The sequence below is a fragment of the Peromyscus eremicus genome, chromosome 11, assembly GCF_949786415.1.
Source record: "Peromyscus eremicus chromosome 11, PerEre_H2_v1, whole genome shotgun sequence".
Taxonomy (NCBI): Eukaryota; Metazoa; Chordata; class Mammalia; order Rodentia; family Cricetidae; genus Peromyscus; species Peromyscus eremicus.
Window position 1 is genome coordinate 13,698,153 of NC_081427.1, and position 18,830 is coordinate 13,716,982.

Sequence of the window (18,830 nt, forward strand, 5' to 3'; positions counted from 1 at the left end):
AATCTGCATTTGAACACAGACCACAAAAACACCTTCAAAACTCAGTCTCTGTTTTAAGTGCATTTTCTCTACATTATTAAAACTTCCCATCCGTGGAGATTATACACACATACTCAAAAATTAATTTTCTTTGTGATTTGCCATCAATCTTCAACTATAATTCGTTTAAAAAACATTTTTGGTAGACTTTATATTTTGATTCTTGAGACAGGATCTAATCTAGGCTAGCCTAGAACTCATGACAATCCTCCTGCCTCAGCCTCCCTATTGTTGGGATTATAGGCGTGCATCACCAGTGTGGCTTTAATTATTTTTGGTACTTTTAAATCTCTTTTAAAGATTTTCCTTTATAGTTATGTGTGGGCCTGTGGAGGCCAGACGAGGGCATCATATTCTTTGGAAGCAGAGTTAGAGGTGGCCGTGAACTAACCAACGTGGGGGTTTGGAATGGAAACTGGTTCTCTGTAACAGCAGCGAGCGCACTTCCACACCCCAGCCTGCCAGCCCTTCCCTGTGCTCCCGCTGCGCTCGACAGCGACACACGGCCTGCTCACAGGGACACGTGCGTCCTGCTCACAGGGACACGTGCGTCCTCCTCGGGCCTGCCCTAAATTTAGGAGATCTTCCCACAGAATTACATCGTGTGCGGACACTCTTCACATGCTACCCTGGGATGGGAAGGCAGCCATGTCACTAAATCAACGGCGGGGCTGCAGACAGGCACTGAGTCATTCCTCCACGGCAATTTCATTTCCAGTGGGAAGTCGTTTCAACAACATTCCATTGCAGATTGGAAAAAAAAAAAAAATCAATGTCTTAAATTTTCTAGTTAATTAGGGTAACTTGTCTCATTTCTTAAGCATTTTATATCTGGAAAATCCTGTTTACTCTTTGAATGTCTGAATTTGCAACAATTAGAAAATAAATAATAGATGACACAGCTTTGATGAGAATGTGTGGCTGACATGTCAACCCCCTCCCCCATACACACACACACACACACACACACACACACACACATACACACACACACACACACACACACACACACACACACACACACACACACAAACGAACAAACGAAACCACCTCCTCTCTCAAAGGAAGCTTCAAATATTTTTAAGGCTACAAATAAGATTATTTGTACCTAGGGCCCTAGGTCTATAGGAAGCTTGGGTGTGTTGGAGAATAATGGATTTACTGTAGTTTGGTCTCAAACTTCCAGAAAATATACGACACTGGAATCAGGAAGCCGCTTGATCTGGGTAGGAAATTACAGCTATGGATTTATTAGACCCTCTCCAGCTCCACTGGGTCCACAGGACTGCGAGCCAGGTTTGTGGCAGCTGGTTTATTGTTAGTAAACAACATACGTTTACTCAACAACTAAGCTTACAAGAGGGAACGGCAACTTAATGAAATCAGTGAGATCTGTTGTTTGTGGCTATTTGGAGGTAGCTGACAGGATCCCACGTGTTCTAGATCAACCGGGGCTCTTTGTTTTCTTTCAGGTAGTGGAGACTGAACCCAGGGCCCTGTACACATCAACAAACACTGCGCCATATTACCAGCCCTCCAATCTGGGCTCTTTGGCCTAGAACTGAGTAGTGAGAAGTGAGTTACTGTTACTTCTAAGAGGTCCCCAGCTGGGGCTGAGGTGACCCTGGGATGGCTTGGGTGGTCCTAACCCAGTTCACACACAATCTTCTGTCTATATACAGAGTGCCAAATTCTAACACCTCTATAGAGACAAAACATTATCAGTGTAAAATTTCACTTAGAATCTCATTCAGACTCTCAACTGAAAAAATACACAAGTACTAGTGAAAACCGAGCCAGTGAAATCCTGAGTCTTTTCGGCCAAGAGAAGACGGCATGAGGAGTTCCGGGGCCTCTCTTCTCACCTTAATATCTTGGATCAGCTGCTGGGTGGGCGTGTCGATGGGAGCCTTGGTATCAGTCACGTTTTGAATGGCACTCGACCACCGAGTGGCCTCGTTGAGTAGCTTGGTGTAGAGTCGGTAACAGTGTTTGCGCCCATATACAGTGACATTCCAGTAACCTGCAAGGCAGTGCAGCACACGTGTGTCAACTTCGCCCTCTGGGACCAAGGCTGAAGTCCCACAGCTTGTCCTGGTGCCCCGGCCAGCACCACGGGAAGGGAAGTCTTAACCAGTGATTTAACTCCGTAAACACTGGAGATCTACACGCTCTGTGTCTGGCACTAGGCACCCAGGGACAAACAGAAAACAGTGTCCCCAGCACCGTGGAGCTGGAAGTCAAGAGGAGACAAATACTACAACAAGGAGCCCAACGCAAATACTTGAACGAGAGCTGTCTCTCTCAAAGAAAGAGTGGGTGCCAGCTAGCGCCCCATTCTGGGGACTGGCACAACAGTGCCAATGTACAGCTTATCCGGACATTCCTCCCACCTCCTGCTTCTCCTCTCCCTTCCTTAGCCCCTCCCCTCAGCAGAGAAAGCTGCTAGAGACTGCATGCTCGGACAAGGCGAGTACCACCTTAGGGGAAAACCACAGCGGACCTGCCTACCTACGCAGCTGTTCCTTATGCACTAGGCTGAAATCCGATGAGTCTGAAGGTCTTTACACTTTTTTTGTTCTTATCAGACTCTTTCTGCATCCCTGAAAAATCAAACTGGCTTCGCTATAGCTTCAAATACAAAGCATTTAGAACCAACCACAGCCAGCCTCAGAACATGAATCAAAACCAGAATTTCTTTTGTACTTTGAAGCCAAAATCCACTAGGGAGAAATTTCACTTCTTCGCTGGAGCAAGCCCTGGCCTTCTGAGATTTGTCACCCTGCACTTTGAGCCTGGCTGTGCTTCAGCCCGGGGCCTTGGGTACCTGTCTCCTTGAATATCTTCTCGTCGGGGGGCACAACAGAGCACAGGCTGTTGAGGACCAGAGTGCCTAGTTTCAGGGCGTTCTTCTCTGAGCTCTTGTAGTAATCCAGGGAATTGTGGGTCAGGACGAACCACCGCTTCTTCAGTTTTAGTGAGGACATCTTCGGACTGTTCTTTACTTCTTTATGCAACCACCCTGGAAAGGAAGGTGCAAGGGTCAGTCAGAAGACTATCACGAGGGGCTGGCGGTAAAGATCAGTAGTAGAGTGCTTTGGGGACATACTTGAGGCCCTGGGGACCCAGCGCTACCACTGAAAACACAAATGTGACTCAAAATCCTAAGTGCCACGACATCATTTACATCTGTAAAACTTTAAATATGGGCTGCATTTCTATCTATTGGTTAGAAAATGGCCATAATCATTTTTTCCCCCCAAACTCTTCAGATCAAGTAACTCGGAGAAGCTGTTTAAGGCCGAGGAGATGCCACTTAGCGATTGCTGCATAAGCGTGGGACCCTGAGCTTGGAGTCCCAGCACCCATGTGAAGGGCCTGGTCACAGCAGCGTGCACCTGTCATCCTAAACAGGAGGGCTCCCTGGACCTCAGTGGCCGTCTGGCCCAGCTGCATTGATGGTTTAGTAAGAGACCCTTGTAGTAGGTAGCCATTCCAGCTTTGATCTGGAAGTTCCAACCCCACTGAGGCTTCGGTAATGGTCACGCCTACAAGGCGGGGCTGAGAGAGGGCCCTGAGGACCAGAGATCTGGATGCGCCCGCTCTCTTGGTTCCTGGACCCTGGACGCTGGAGGTAGACCGAGCAGAGTTCTCCAGAGAACACCGCTGGACCGTGCCACACCTTTCCCAGACCCTGTTACCTATCCCTTCACTTGTAAGTTACCCCACAAAATAAACCTCCCTTTTAACTACGTGCAGTGGCCTTAATAGTTTCATCAATAGACCGTGACTCAGGAAGACAACACAGCCAGCAGGCACCTCTCACGATGAACTCCTGGCCCTCCACCCTTGTGTCCCCCTTGGATCTCTGCAGCAGCGTTATCCAGTGGTGCATTTCCTCCGGCGTGTCCGCGTTGCAGTGAAGCACCCGGTTGGCTGTGATGATCACGAATGAGTTGGGTCTGAGAAGAGACAGGGCGAGAAAAAAGGGGAGCCTCTTAGATCCAGGGCCCGCATCACCTGTCTGCACCAAGGCTTCCCGGCCTTTGCCCTGGTGGTGGGGTCCCAGGGAGACACTGGGATGCTATTTACAATTCATCTTAAGGCACACCTTGCTCATATTTCTGTGGCATTTATTTTATGCATCATTAACTGTCAAACTTGGAGCAACACACTCATCCAGAAGTCCTGAGAGGGAAAACATCTCTTCCCCTAGACTTTCCAGAAGAAACTAGTTCCAGGAAGGCAAAATAAGGTAACCATGGGGGATTTTTTTTTTTTTTTTAAATGCATCTCCAAAACCAATTTCTTCCTGCCTCTGGATATAGCCTTGGATAGTATTTCTGTGGTGGAGAATGAAATTCCAGACAGTGGTAATGGAGGAGGATTAGCAAGTAGGTGTCAATGGAACATCTTATGTCCCTCACTGGGCCTGGTACAGAACGCTACTTGGGTCCATGGTTTCAAAGCCACTCCACAAGGGCTCATTTCCCAGACAGGGATAAAGTGATAATGGAAACTTACTTTGTCCCTCAGCCCGTCTGCCAATGCTCAGGACCGCTCAGGGGACTGTGCACACACTGATTCCTTCATCTAGCTGCTTATATACTACTGCCTGGATTCTTCTCTCTTGGGAGCTTTCAATATTTACTGCAGCAAAGCACTACCAGAGTTCAAGAAAAAAAGGTTAACTAGACTGTCTGCCTGTGGCCAGAGGTCCCTTAAAACTGTGCTGAGCTGGGTGGTGGTTGTGGCAGTGGTGGCGCACGCCTTTAATCCCAGCACTTGAGAGGCAGAGGCAGGCGGATCTCTGTGAGTTCGAGGCCAGCCTGGTGTACAGAGTGAGTTCCGGGACAGGTAGAATATACAGAGAAAACTAGTCTCAAAAGAACCAGACCAAATCAAAATAAAATGAACAAACAAAAGCCCAAAACTGCAGCTGGAAAGGAAGAAAGGTGAGAAACAGAATAGCAGAATGCAAAGTTTTCAGTACGGGCCATCCCCAGTGGTTTGAATAAAAAAAAATTGGCCCCCAAAGGAAGTGGCACTATTAGGAGGTGTGGCTTTGTTAGAGAAGGTATGGTCTTGTTAGAGGAAGTGTGTCACTGTGGAGGTGGGCTTTGAGGTCTCATATAAGCTCAAGCCACGCCCAGTGTCTCAGACCACTTCCTGTTGCCCGTAAGTCAAGATGTAAGAACTCTCTACTCAGTTCTTTCTCTAGCACCATGCTTGCCTTACTTCCTGCCATGACGAGAATGGACAGGACCTCTGAACTGTAAGTGAGCCACGCCAATGAAATGTGTTTCCTTTATAAGAGCTGGGGTGGTCGTGGTGTCTCTTCACAGCAATAGAGACCCTGACTAAGGCACCCTTCCAGGCTTGCTGGGGTGGTAGGTTTAAAAAGAAGCAGGCTTAGTAAGGTAGAACTTAAGTAAACATGAAGAACCTGGACTTTGGTGACTGACCACATAGGAGTTAAACACTTCTAAGCCAGGCTGAAGGTGGTGTTGACTGATTTCTGGAGACAGAAGATCCCCATCCCATCGCCCAAGAGCCCCAGAGTAGGTAATGACTCCAGAGCTCTCACTACCTGAAGATGGTTGGCCTTGAAGGTCAAAACAGGGAAAGCAGAGATGTCAAGGACAAGGCTCATGGTTGGATTTACATCTGTTATATCTATTTCACACGAATAAATCATCAAGGTCTTCTTTCCCAAACTTGACTCCAGCCTGGGCTAACATAGTCAGGCCCCATCTCAAAACAAAACAAAACAAAACAAAACAAAAACCTACGAAGAAAAGCTATCCCATGTAGATCCTCACACAAACACCACCCTCTTCTTGTGTTACAGTTGGCATTTGAAAATGGACTGTCAAGATCTGGCTTCTCCTTTGCCTTAGCAACCCAAAGTCCCTTCTTGGAATGACTCTGGATGAGGTGGTTGCTAAGGTTTCATACATAGCCTAGGGGCAGCGGCAAGGTCACCTGTGAGGACCTGTGAGATGTTCTGTGTCTTTGTCCTGTGTCTATCGGAGCTTACCTATCAGGGCTGTCGGAAGCACACACAGAGTCAATCAGCCCCACATCCAGTGTGCCCTGGAAAGGAACAAAAAGGGGATGGTGAGGGGGTACCAGAGCTGAATGACATCACATGGCATCCCTACATTATAACTCCCGAGAAAACAAGGCAAGAAATGCCTTCTTTCTGGGTAAGCTGCAAGATGACAATAATTTAAGAAAAGGTCCCATGCTTTAACGAGTTCTGTCAGTCTCTAGATGGGGCAGGGGCTACAGTCCACGCCTCAAAACACTATGTCATCAGTCAGTCCTTCTTGTCCTCAAAATATTTTTACTGAAGACTACTCATCAACTTCTCAATAGTGTAAATTTACTGATTTAGGCTATGATCCTTTGTTAACTGAAAAAATTACTCTGCAAAGAAACCTTGGATTCTAAAGTGGTCTGGGCTCCGTGGTTAAGAGAGCATGCCAGTCTTGCAGAGAAGCAGAACTTAGTTCTCAGCACCCACACTGGGTAGCTGACCCTCTCCTGGGACTCCAGCTTTAGGGGGATCTGATGCCCTCTTCTGTCCTCTGAGGGCAACTGCAACACACACGCACATACCTAGCCTCCTAAACACAATTAAAAATAAACACATTTAAAAAAAAGTATTATAAAAAACCTCATATAGCTTAAAAAAAAAATCACATCTTCTGTAATATTGTGAAAATTGTGATTTTTTTTTTAAGATTTCAGGTGGAAGATGTAGAATGTAGCTGAACTCATCTGTAACTTGTTCTTTTCTATGCAAGATTTTAAACAGAATTGAAGATTTTAAATAGTCCTGTTTTTCTCCTTAATCATTATTCTTTTACTTATAAAAGGTTACCTAGACATATCCAGTCCCACCCTCTTGCTCAGCTTAAGTTCTTTCCCATTACCACCTCTGGACACCCCGCCCCTGTCAGTGTTCACTCAACACAGCATTCTGGGGGTTTGCCACCTCTGGACACCCCGCCCCCGTCAGTGTTCACTCAACATAGCATTCTAGGGGTTTGCCACCTCTGGACACCCCGCCCCCGTCAGTGTTCACTCAACATAGCATTCTAGGGGTTTGCCACCTCTGGACACCCCGCCCCTGTCAGTGTTCACTCACCACGGCATTCTGGGGGTTTGCCTGCTCATCGTGCATCTCTCTGATCTCCTGGTCTGTGGATGAGTGGACCTGACTCAGCACGCTGAACCACTGGCTGTGGAGAGAGAGGGCAAGGGTCACGGGTGGCCAAGCTCGGAGGGGCAAAACAATGCTTTTCCATGTTTCCTGCCCACAGACATCTCCTCTGAGCAGCTCTGCTTGGATACTATCATAAGCAAAGTTAAAAAAACCAACCAGCCAAACTCCCTTTAGCAGGACGGACGGTCGGTCACATTAAGTCTCCTCCGTGCCAACCTCAGACATCACTGAGTACTACACTCATGTCCTAAAGGACACCTACCAAAGAAAGTCAACAACGGAGGAGAAACCGCCTCAGACCAAGTGCTTGACATCTGTATTTGTCCGGGGACCGGGGGCTTTCTGTGGCTGCCAGGACTTCTACCCAAGTGAACGAAACCACAAGGGAGGTGGAAATCAAAGCAGGTGCCTAAGTCAAAATGATTTTGATCAAAATTCTTCCATCTTTATTTCAACTAGGTTTTTCTCACTTCTAGCCTCCTCACAATCAGAAAGACTGTGAAAAGAGAAATCAATTTCAGAGAAACCCAAGCAGAACAAAAGTCCTGCTAGAACCAGAAACCGAGACACACAGAAAGAAAAAGACCTGGAACAGACAGACAGACAGACAGACAGCGCTGATTACACAAACATGGCGTGGGGGAGAGAGGCCAAGGCATCCCTTCTCAAGGCTATTCTGTGTCTTAATAAACACACCCCACTACTAAGCAGGGACAGAGGAAAGACTTGGTATGTAATGGAATAGTTAAGTGAAAAAATAACATCCCACAGAAAGCTAGTTGTGTGAACTATTTACAGCAAACACTAACACCTTCTTCTTAAAATTCCTGAAGGAGAAACTCTGAAAACATTCAATACTGCAGACTCTTGGAGAAAATATAGCAAAGCAAGACCTCCCATGGGGTCTTGCTTCATCCTTCTTTGACCAGAAGGCACACCCTGCAGTCAGGGCTCTATAACCTCAGAAAAATCCCCTAAAGCAAACACTGTAACATACGTAATTCAAGATGTATGCCATAGAAATCACATACATACACACACTCACATACATACACACACTCACGTACATAACACCAAGAACAAAACCGTCCTGCTTTCGATTTCTATTGATACTCCTACAATTAACAAAATTTCCTATGAATCACGTATAACTTTAAATCTATACAGCGATTTCCTTTTTTAAATGTCTTCCATTGGTCAGGGGAAAAGGTTTTGACTAGAACATTCCACATGTTAAATTTAGCAGGTTCATCATGGCACAGAACAGAGAGAGCAGCAGCCAGATGACTGGCCTGTAACTCGGCTGAGAACCTGTGGGCCGTCCCTGGACCTCTGAGAGCCACATGTGGTCTCTAGGAGGCCCAGACAGAATGTGAGGGCTGTCATTTCAGGTTTGCTTGTTTTTCCAGTTTGGGCTATAATTTATGAGTCCAGCCAGAGCTTCAGTTTGTTCCCTTGGGAGGAATCCCTTTCTGGTGTCTTTACTCTTCACGTTGCTGCCGTGGTGTTATATCAACCTAAAGACGCTCAAAGGGCAGGCAGGAGGGAGAGAGGGACGGGTCTGAGAAGCCAACAGAAAGTTCTGATGACTCCCGGGCTGAACACTGAGGAGCAGAAGCCCCTTGCCGTCATCCTCATAGATGACCACCTAGCACTGCTCAGAAAAGATAACAACCACCTCCACCAGAATCCTGGAGTCCCACAAAGGCCCCCAAATGTGCCCTAGACACTACATGGCCACGTGATGTGTCTCACTGAAGAGCAAAGGTCACTTTTTCCTCGCTTTGTCTCCTCCCTGTGCTCACTCAGTACTCCAGCACAGAAACTCAAGGTCAGCTTGCACCAGCCAACAAGTGACTCCATTTTCCCCTCACCGCAGCCAGAGATTTGAGCCCCCTCAGAAAGAAATGCAGGGAGTGAGTGTGTGTGTGTGTGTGTGTGTGTGTGTGTGTGTGTGTGTCAGGGTGGGGGGAATGCGTCCATTCAACAGAACTGAGCTCGTATTCTATTACAGTCTGGGTTTGCCTTTTCCTGCCTGTCAGTCAGTCTGCGCAGTATAAATGACACCCACCCCCCAGGACTGACCGAGAACCAAGTGAGTACACACTGCCTGCAATATGGTTATGTTAACAGCCTGTCCACTGACTCCTTCAAGGTAGAGACTTTCAAATCCTCGGCATGCCACAGCAGCATCACCATTCATCACGCAGATGATGGCTAACGACTGCTCTTTACATCTCTGTACAAATCCTTTACTTCTGAAGCTCAAAACATCCACAGGGAGGGCTGTCAGTGTTGTTTGTACCAGACGGCATCTGAGGCTGGAAAAGCGTGAAACTGCTGCACCTGAACACATTTACTAAGGCAAGATACCCTAAGAGACAGAACATACATCTCCTACGCCTGTTTAACTGTCCTGATAGAAAACTAAAACCCCTTTAAAGGCGACAGAACAAACAGTGTTCGCACGGGGATTGCCCTGAGCTCAGGAGAGGCCACAGGGAGAAGGACGCCTATCCCGCAGACCTCACCTGGCATCTTCCGGGGATTCCGCGATGAGATGGAAAGTCCTGTCAGCCATGATGATGTCGATCCCATTCTCCTTGCTTGTGTTGTCTATGATCTCCCTGCAAGACACAAAAGCGGCAAATGGGAATCAGTTTGCAATCAAGAATGCAGAACTCTTAGGTATAACCGAGAAAGGCAATTTTACAAAATTAACGACCAAGTTGGAAAGTGTTGCTTTAGAAGTCATATACCATGGCCCTCGTTATTCATGAGAGATTTCTTCTGAGACTCCTAAGGAGGCACCTGAGGCTGCAGACAGTAGTAAACCTCACATACACTATGGGGTCCCCCCGCCCCCTCCCCCCATAGTGTTGAGTGTCTCTGGCCCAGAACACCTGAGACCAAGTGTTTTATATTTCAGACTGGGACCTAAATCCAAACATGGGATGCATTTATGTTTCATACACATATAGCCTGAAGGCATCTGTTTTATGGTAAGCAGAGGGTATGCTATGGGGCTATGCTCCAGCTTCCGGAATGCCAACTTTATACAGTGTTTTCCACATTCCTGAATTTTGACTATAACCCATCACGTGAGGTCAGAGTGGAATTCTCTACATGAGGCATCATAGCAGCATTCAAAGTTTGGAGAATTTCAGATTTTGGATTTCCAGATTGGGGGCATACAACCCATACAAGCATCTGAACTGGAATGCTTACTTCGTAAATTAGACACAGCAAGGGTAATCAATAACAGAACAGAACAAATGCAATACCCCAAAACAAAGGAAGGTGACCATTCTCTCTCTATTTCTCTCCCTCTAAATATGAAATTTTCTAATTGGTGTTATTTGAATACAGGTAACTGAAATCATAAACATGGATGAAAACAAGGGACCAGACAAATAGAGCACCAGCCTTCCTATTAGTGACCTCTAGGGGGAGCCAGATTCCTCCGTGCTCCTAATATTGGGTCTGCAGTGGGGTTAGGGATGGGGTCAGGGATGGGGTCGGGAGGGAGGAGGGTGGTGGGGTGTTTCCCTCATGTCTCTTTGCAGGAATCTCTTATCACAGAGGACACCCAAAGTCTGACAATGCTCAAGGCCCAGAAAAGCCTTCTTCTGGCCCCCATCTCTGATCTACAACAGGAGGAAACCCAGAAGGCAGCCTAGTCCAGCGTGAGCTCTTTCCCTAGATTATCTCAGCAGCTGTGGCTTGAAGAGGCCACTCCCAAGCTCCTATGTTGGATATGTGATCAAAGTAGGATTTACAGGCAGGGCTCTGAAGAAGGGAAGAACTAGCTGGCAGGCTCCACCACCGTGAAGGGGTTAAGGATCTTGGGGCTGGAAACTATGTTGTTTTGTTTTTCTTTTCCTTCTTCTGTTTCTCTACTCCACCCCCACCCCCTTCTGTAGTTCTAGAATTGAACCCAGGCCCTGTGCATGCTGGACAAGCACTCTACCACCAAGCTACATCACATTAGTATTTTTATTGAGATAGGGTCTCATTAGACAGCCAAGCTGGCCTCAAACGGGCAAGTCTCCTGCCTCTACCTTTACAGTGAAAATTCAGGACATGTGCTACTTGGTACATTCCTTGCTCCCCTCTGAAAGCATGCTTGTTTTTCAGCCATAGATGACACAGTAAGATGTGTCCTCTTAATCTTGTCTTCTTGGCGTTTAGATCCATGGGCAACATAAATTTGGTTCATTAGAAATCACCCAGCTGGTTGGGCGGTGGTGGCGCATGCCTTTAATCCTAGCACTCCTTTACTCCTAGCATTCGAGAAGCAGAGCCAGGCGGATCTCTGAGTTCGAGGCTAGCCTGGGCTACAGAGCGAGATCCAGGACACGCAACAAAACTACACAGAGAAACCCTGTCTCAAAACAAAACAAAACAAAACAAAACAAAAAAATCACCCAGCTGTGGGTATTTGTTACAGCAGAGCGAACTGCAGCTGCCTATCCAGTTCCTGTCATACCCTCCCCAACACCGCCTCCATCAGAAGCTCTGGAGCAAGGGCAGGATTTGGTGTCATCTTGATCTCCCCTGGACATGCCCTAATTAACATTGGAGACACAGGATGGGGACAGGCCAACTAAATCAGGGGAAAACATGCCAGAGTCGATACTGCATTGGATGTTAGAATGGTCTTGAGGAGAGGGCCAGTTGCTTTGATACCTGAAGCACTGAATTTGCTCACAGCAAAACATTTCTTTTGTATCAACGAAACTGAAATTCTAACAGGCTAGAAACAGTAATTATGGTATGAGCATATCGCTAGTCTCACTGAAACACAATTAAATACATTTTGGGCCAGAGGATGGCTCAGTAGTGAAAAGTTCTTGTTGCTCTTCCAGAGGAGCAGAGGTCACCATCTGGCACCCAGGTCAGGTAGTTCACAACTGCCTATAGGTCTAGCTTCAGGGAGAGCTGACACCCTCCGCTGGCCTCTGTGAGCACCCACATATATGTGTACAACTGCCTTTCAACACAAATATACATAAATAAAAATGAGATCTTAAAAAACCCTAAAAACAGATGAATTATATTTTTAAAAATGAGTAAGATCGGGGACAGTAAGATGGCTATGAGGTTTTAGGTGCTTGTCACACGAAACTGGTGACCTAAGTTTAATCCCTGGAACCCATGTAAAGGTGGACGAGAGAACTGACTCCACAAAGTTGCCCTCTGCCTTCCACATATGTGCCGTGGCACATTACCCACACACGGCACACATACTCATACCAATAATAAATAAAATTTGAGGGATAAAAGAGCCCACAGAGCGGTCTCTGATACTCCCTCTGCAGAGACAGAGGGGTGACCCAATAGGCCTCGTGATGGATGCTATTCCAATTTTCTCTCTAGGCAGAGGAAGGATGCAGGAATACTGACTTTAGAAGGTACTTTCCCTCTCAAGAGCTCAGATCCCCCATGTGTAAATGGGGCTCTAGACTCTATGACCAGCCTCACAGCTCTGCACCTGAAATCCCAGGAATGTTCGGGAACACTGGCAGGGCCCAGGGAACATAAATGCTTCCCTGGAGTAGAGAGGGCAGAATTTGTTGTCAGGGCTACAATGTAGCTGGGCTCCAATTCAGGGCTTTCCCAAAGGCTGAAGTGGGAAATAATAAAGCAAAGACCTTCTGTAGATAGACTCGATCTTAAAAGAGAGCCGAGAACACCCTGTTCCATCAGAAAACTAGGAAGCTCTCAGAAATGGCTGGGACTAAATGAAACAGACCAAGGACTACATGGTGGCTACTGCTGGTCCAGATGGAGCTACTGTGGGATCCAGTAGAGGTACAGCGGCTGGAATCCCCTAAATCTGTTAAACCCAGGAGCACATAAGGATACTTGGAAAAACAAAAACAATAAAATAAAGCCGTCTCTGCTAGACAATGCAAAGGAACCTACTCATTTTCCTGGAAACTGGAGGACAGAAGGGGAGACGAGCATTTAGCTAGAGTGTACTATACAAAGAGGAGTTCAGGATAACCACCTCCTGTTTAGGAAATGTTTTCTTTATAGAAATACTTCAGGTAATAGATGACACAGGATGGGGACAGGCTAACTAAATCAGGGGAAAACATGCCAGAGTTGATACTGCATTGGATGTTAGAATGGTCTTGAGGAGAGGGCCAGTTGTATTGGTGGGTTCCTCGTGTGTAATTTAATCAATACCAGATTGAAAATATTCAGAAAAAAATTACTCCTGAACTGAACACATAGAGGTTTTAGCATATAGGTTTTATCAATATTTCCTAAATATTTATATATAACATTCACATTGTACTAGTTTTTATGAGGAATCTAGAGATGATTTGTCATATAGGGAAGGAAGTAGGTTATATACAAACACCATATCATTTCACATACAGCCTGGGCGTTTACACACAGATTTTGATATTCTGTGTGTGTTGGGAGGGTTGGGGGGGGGGGAGGCATTCTAGAAACAAAATTTTTGTAACCCCTCAAGAATTAAGATATTTACTTTATAATCAATCATTCTTCAAATAGAAACAGATGCCATCAATTCTGAAACACTGTTAGGGAGAAAAGGACTCACTTGATCACCCCGGAGGCACAAGGACTAACTCACTGAGACACTGGTCCTAAGTGAGACAGTCTTTGATTCTAGCTGCACATGAAAGCAGGGGCAGAGGTGACAGGAATCTATGAGCCAGAAGATATGTGTGATCTAAAACCAATCAGACATGGCCAACCCGTGGCCAGGTCCATGTGGCCCAGGAGGGCTGTGAATGTGGCCCAAATGTACTAAAAACAGTACGAGGGTTTCTACTGTTCGTTTTTTTACTGTGCACCTCTTGAGTGTGTACAGTGTTGTACTGCAGTGTCAAAAGGTTGTACAAGGGGCTGGAGAGACGGCTCAGTGGTTAAGAGCACTGGCTGTTCTTCCACAGGACCGGGGTTCGGTTCCCACACCCACATGGCAGCTCATAACTGTAACTCTAGTTCTAGCGTGCCTGATACCCTCATGCAGGCAAAACATCATTTTACACACACACACACACACACACACACACACACACACACACACACACACAGCAGGTCTTCCCACTTGAAATAACAAGGTTGGACAAGCCTGGGCACAAACCTTATTGGATTCTGATTAGCAGAAAGAACCTCCACAAGCAAGAAAACCAATAGATCACTCCTCTGCACACTGATGAGGCGAATGTGGGAAACTCAGACCATGGCTAGAATCTACTATACTAGGAGGTGATGCTAAATATGATGTAAATGGATTATGTTCCCAAAAGAATCCTTAGGAGCACACTAACATATTTCCAGGACTTGGTCAGTGTGGTTAGGTGTGACACACCCTTGTGCATGGCTGGAGGGCAGTGAAGCTGGCTGGGTAAGGACATGGATTGTGTTATCACCTCTATTTGTGGGTATAAGTAAAACGTCCTATAATAAAACACTTTAAAATGGAAAAACAAATTTTAATGCGCTACACCTTCACTCACCACCAAGGAAGTCAAAATGCCTGGGACTACCCTGTACCATGGGGCATGAGAGCAACTCCAACTCAGAGTGCCTGGACAACAGACCTATACTAGGAAGCAGAGAGCAGGTGGAAAGACAAAGGACACAACACTGTCCCTTGATATCTAAGGCTCCAGGACCCGCCTCAGACACTAGCCCATGCAGCTGCTGAGGTTCCTCAAATGTGCATACGACCTGAGCGTCCTCTCCTACACTTTACATCTCTAGTTCACCAGTAACACTCAGTGCAGTGTAGACGCTGTTGCTACACAGTATGTAGGCAATAACCAGGGACAGGTCTGTACCTGTGCGTTCAGGGTAGATGTATGTTTCCCCGACTAATTGTGATCCGCGGCTGGTTGAGTCTGCAGATGTGGAAACGTTGGCTCTGGAGGGCCACCTGCATGCTACTCTCACCTGGGGAGGCCCCCGACCTTTCTCTTGGACTCCCAGCCCTCCTGTGGCCTCACTCTTATCTATGGAATGAACAGAGTGGGGTACCATGGCACACAGGACCCACAGCTGGCAGTGACGTGAGATCTGGACTGTGAATGAACTCTATAGACCCAAACTGCCCCAAACCTAACCTCGCTCCTGATGAACCCCCATAGAACAGCCTGGAAAGACCCTAAAGTTTGCTGGCTGTTCTTTATTGCTGGTCCTAAGATCAAATACATAAAAGTTCTTCCTCATTTTACTTTGCACATTCTCATGAGTAATTTTCCTAAGTTGCTGATGCTGACTCCTGGGAGGTAATCTTCCCTTTTCAAGTCTTGTGACTTGCGGGGTTAACACATCTCTCAAAGCTCATTTTGCTGCTCTCCCAAATACTCATGGTTGCCCAATGTTAAGCAGCATGGGTACAGGTTATTCCCAAACAATTATTTTTTTATGCTTAGCACCTAGTTAACCGAGAAAAACAGCTGTCTCCAAGCCCCAACAATTTTCTAAAAACATTAAATTTTAACAATAATAGTCCCTTGACCAGCCAGAGCCTTGTTTCTAAAAGGGATTATTGGCAGGAAAGAAGGTTGTGTGGAATTCCAATCCCAGTTCTGTTCTTCCACTGCGGGGACTCACCGGTGAGGAGTGAGTAAGCACATCACAGACAGAAGATAAATGATTCATTTCAAAACATACCCACCAATCAGCTCTCCATTCAGCTGTTGGATGACAGTCAGGGTGGGGAGGAAATAGCAGGGGGCAGGCTGACCCACAGGCAGGCTCCAATTACCTTACATTCACATCTTTATTTTTCCCAGTTTATTATAAGAGGGTCTCACCATATGGGTCAGTCTGCCCCCAAACTCTCTAGTAGACCAGGCTGGCCTCAAATTCAATTTTCCTACCTAAGCCTTCCCAGAGCTGAGTTCAGAGATGTGCACTGTACCTGGCTTTGTTCAAGCCAACTCTCTCTGGATACACATCACTACATTTCCTGAGGATATATGTCCAAGGGTCTATCTTCCGAGCGAAAACCAATATCTGAGTGTAATTGCAACCACAGGAACATAAATTATTCAGAGATTGAGTCTCGTTTCCCAGTTCTTTACAATTTAACCTACTAAAGTGAGTTGTTAAGACTGTCAGAGTACTTGTGCAAAGAACTCACGGGTGGTGACAGTTCAGTCTGTAAAGTACTTGCTATGTAAGCTCAAAGACCTAGGTTCAAGCTCCAGAACCCACTTAAAATATCTGGGTGTGATGGGATGGCGTGTGTAGTCTAAACCCAATTCTACTAACACACGTGGCAGCTTAGGACCCTCACCTGCGTGTACTATGCACACATACCCGTCTCCTTACAATGCATCCAACAACCTGTTGCTAACTCAGAACCCCTACCTGCATCTACCTACATGCATATCCTACTCTAAACAATGGAATAAACGTCTCCGCCCCTTAACTACCATCAAATGTGAACAGTTTCCAGTCAGCCATACTCCAGTTACAGCTGGGCACAAGGGGAAAAGTGCCCATCAGGCCTGACGTCATTTGGGGTCCATGTACAGTCAAGCAAACTGTGTCCTGTAAGAGAACATTTAGGGAGAGTGTCCTATTTACCACCTTATGCCTATATATAATGGGGCATGCATGTGATTAAAACCCAGTGCATTATGGGAAGGGACATACACAGTAAAGGTTACATAACTAAAATATGTCAATCATAATAGAGAACTGCCACTTTACACCCCTAAGTATGGCTTGTTTTTCCTTTAAGCCCCATAAAGACACCCTCATGCGGCCCCCTGTCACCTTGACGGTGTATTTCCATGTCTGTACTGTCACCTTGCTTTTTAATAGCGTTTCCTTCTCCTTGCTAGTTGGGGTTGTGGGGAGTGGAGGAGCTGAGTGTGTTGGCACATATTAGCAATCTCAGCACGGGGGAGCAGAGACAGGAGCATCCCTGGGGCTTGCTGGCCAACCAGCCTAACCTATTTGGCAAGCTCCAGACCTCAGTGACAGACTCCGTCTCTAAAAGGAAGCTTCTGAGGCGTGGCATCCCCCACTGCTGTCTGGTTTCCATACACACACAACACAGGCACGCGTGCACAGACAGACAGACACACACACACTCTCACAAACGAAAACGTGACCACTGGTAGGATCAAGAAGCCACGCTGCAGGAACGTACTTGGCTGTCCGCACTTCTACAGTCCCCTTGAGCTTCTCCTCGCTGTCGTTTTCAAAGTACATCAGCTTGGACTGGCGGAGGACAAACCAGCGCCTCCTCCAGTTTCTCCGGGACAGCGTGGACGAGCCGCCACCTTTCTTGTGCAGCCAGCCTTGCTTGAGCGCTTCCTGCTTGGAGCGGAACCACAGGAAGGTCTCGTCTTTGAGGACACACCAGCGGCGCTTCCAGGAGTTCATCAAGCCACCTGTTCCCCCAAGAAAGGGCAGGGAAAGGGTTAACAGAGTCGGTGGAACCACATGTGACAAAAGCCACAGCCCATCCTGAACCTCGCCTCAGCTGACATGCGCTCCCACAGACCCTTCCAGAGTGGAGGAGGGGCTTCTGTTCAGGGTACAGAAGGTGACCCAGCAACAAGGCTCTGTCATCCAACAGTGTTGTTCCTCCCTGACAGACAAAATGGCTCCTCCTGAGGCAGCTGAGAAATCTCCTTAAGCAGCTCACACAGAAGCAGTCAATGACTGATGCTCTACCCGGGAATGACTACAGAGCCGTGAGCAGGCACCTTCTCTTCATGTTTAGACCGCGATCTCCTCCAAGTGCCCCGGAGAGGTCAGTCTCCCTTACTTGGCAGATGTAGGAATGAACAAGCATTGCCAGTTCTAAAACTCCCCATGAAGTCTCACTTCCAGAGAATATGAAAATACTGTGCTTTGGCAACATATCTTCTCATAGGAAAACATCATCATCTAAAGAGGGATTATAGACGAAAGGCAAAAGGCAGGGGTGTATAGTGATGTGTCAGACCATAAAACAGAGAAAGTCCAGGTGGAACTGGAGCTAGCCTGGGTGCCTTCTCGCCCTCCTTTCTTGTTTTGTGGTACTGAGGACTAACCCTGAGGGACTCAAGCATGCTAAGCAAGCTCACATATCCCACTCCACTTTTTAAACTTTATTTTGAGATAGGGTCTCAGATGCCTCGGCTGTATTCCTGCTTCAGCCTTCTGAGCAGCTGAAATAACATTGCGTGCCACCACACCTGGGGAGAATATGTCTTTTAACCGAGATAATGTGAGAATACATACATGTTATCTTTCACAGGGTGAGGGGGCCTTGGTAGCCAGATGCCCCCCCGGCCCAGATATCAGAGATATTACTACCCTCACTCAGAAATCTTCTTAAAACAGTACCTAGGAGAACATAATCTATTTCTACAGCTCACTCCAAGACTGCTCATGCCATTTCCTTGTGATCAAACCGTAACAGATGTGAGGGACACTCAACACGGAGACTTCAAGCCCAAACAACAACGCATTCCCTTTCAGTCAGAAAACAAATCTAACAACGGGCCTTTTCCGGATTGAATGGTCAACCGAGACAGCTCCTCCCCTCACTAAAACACCC

General features: G+C 46.8%; 1 protein-coding gene across 1 annotated transcript in view; it reads right to left on the reverse strand.

Moving 5' to 3' along the window:
* Myo10 (myosin X) overlaps window positions 1–18,830 on the reverse strand; it is a 214,098-nt gene that overhangs the window by 11,915 nt on the left and 183,353 nt on the right. Inside the window, exons 27-33 of the mRNA XM_059276708.1 lie at window positions 17,430–17,673; window positions 9,805–9,900; window positions 7,196–7,289; window positions 6,080–6,135; window positions 3,859–4,001; window positions 2,867–3,061; window positions 1,905–2,062 (exon numbers count right to left, since the gene is read on the reverse strand). Of these exons, the coding sequence (XP_059132691.1) occupies window positions 1,905–2,062; window positions 2,867–3,061; window positions 3,859–4,001; window positions 6,080–6,135; window positions 7,196–7,289; window positions 9,805–9,900; window positions 17,430–17,673 (986 nt within the window). The remainder of the gene's footprint in view (window positions 1–1,904; window positions 2,063–2,866; window positions 3,062–3,858; window positions 4,002–6,079; window positions 6,136–7,195; window positions 7,290–9,804; window positions 9,901–17,429; window positions 17,674–18,830) is intronic.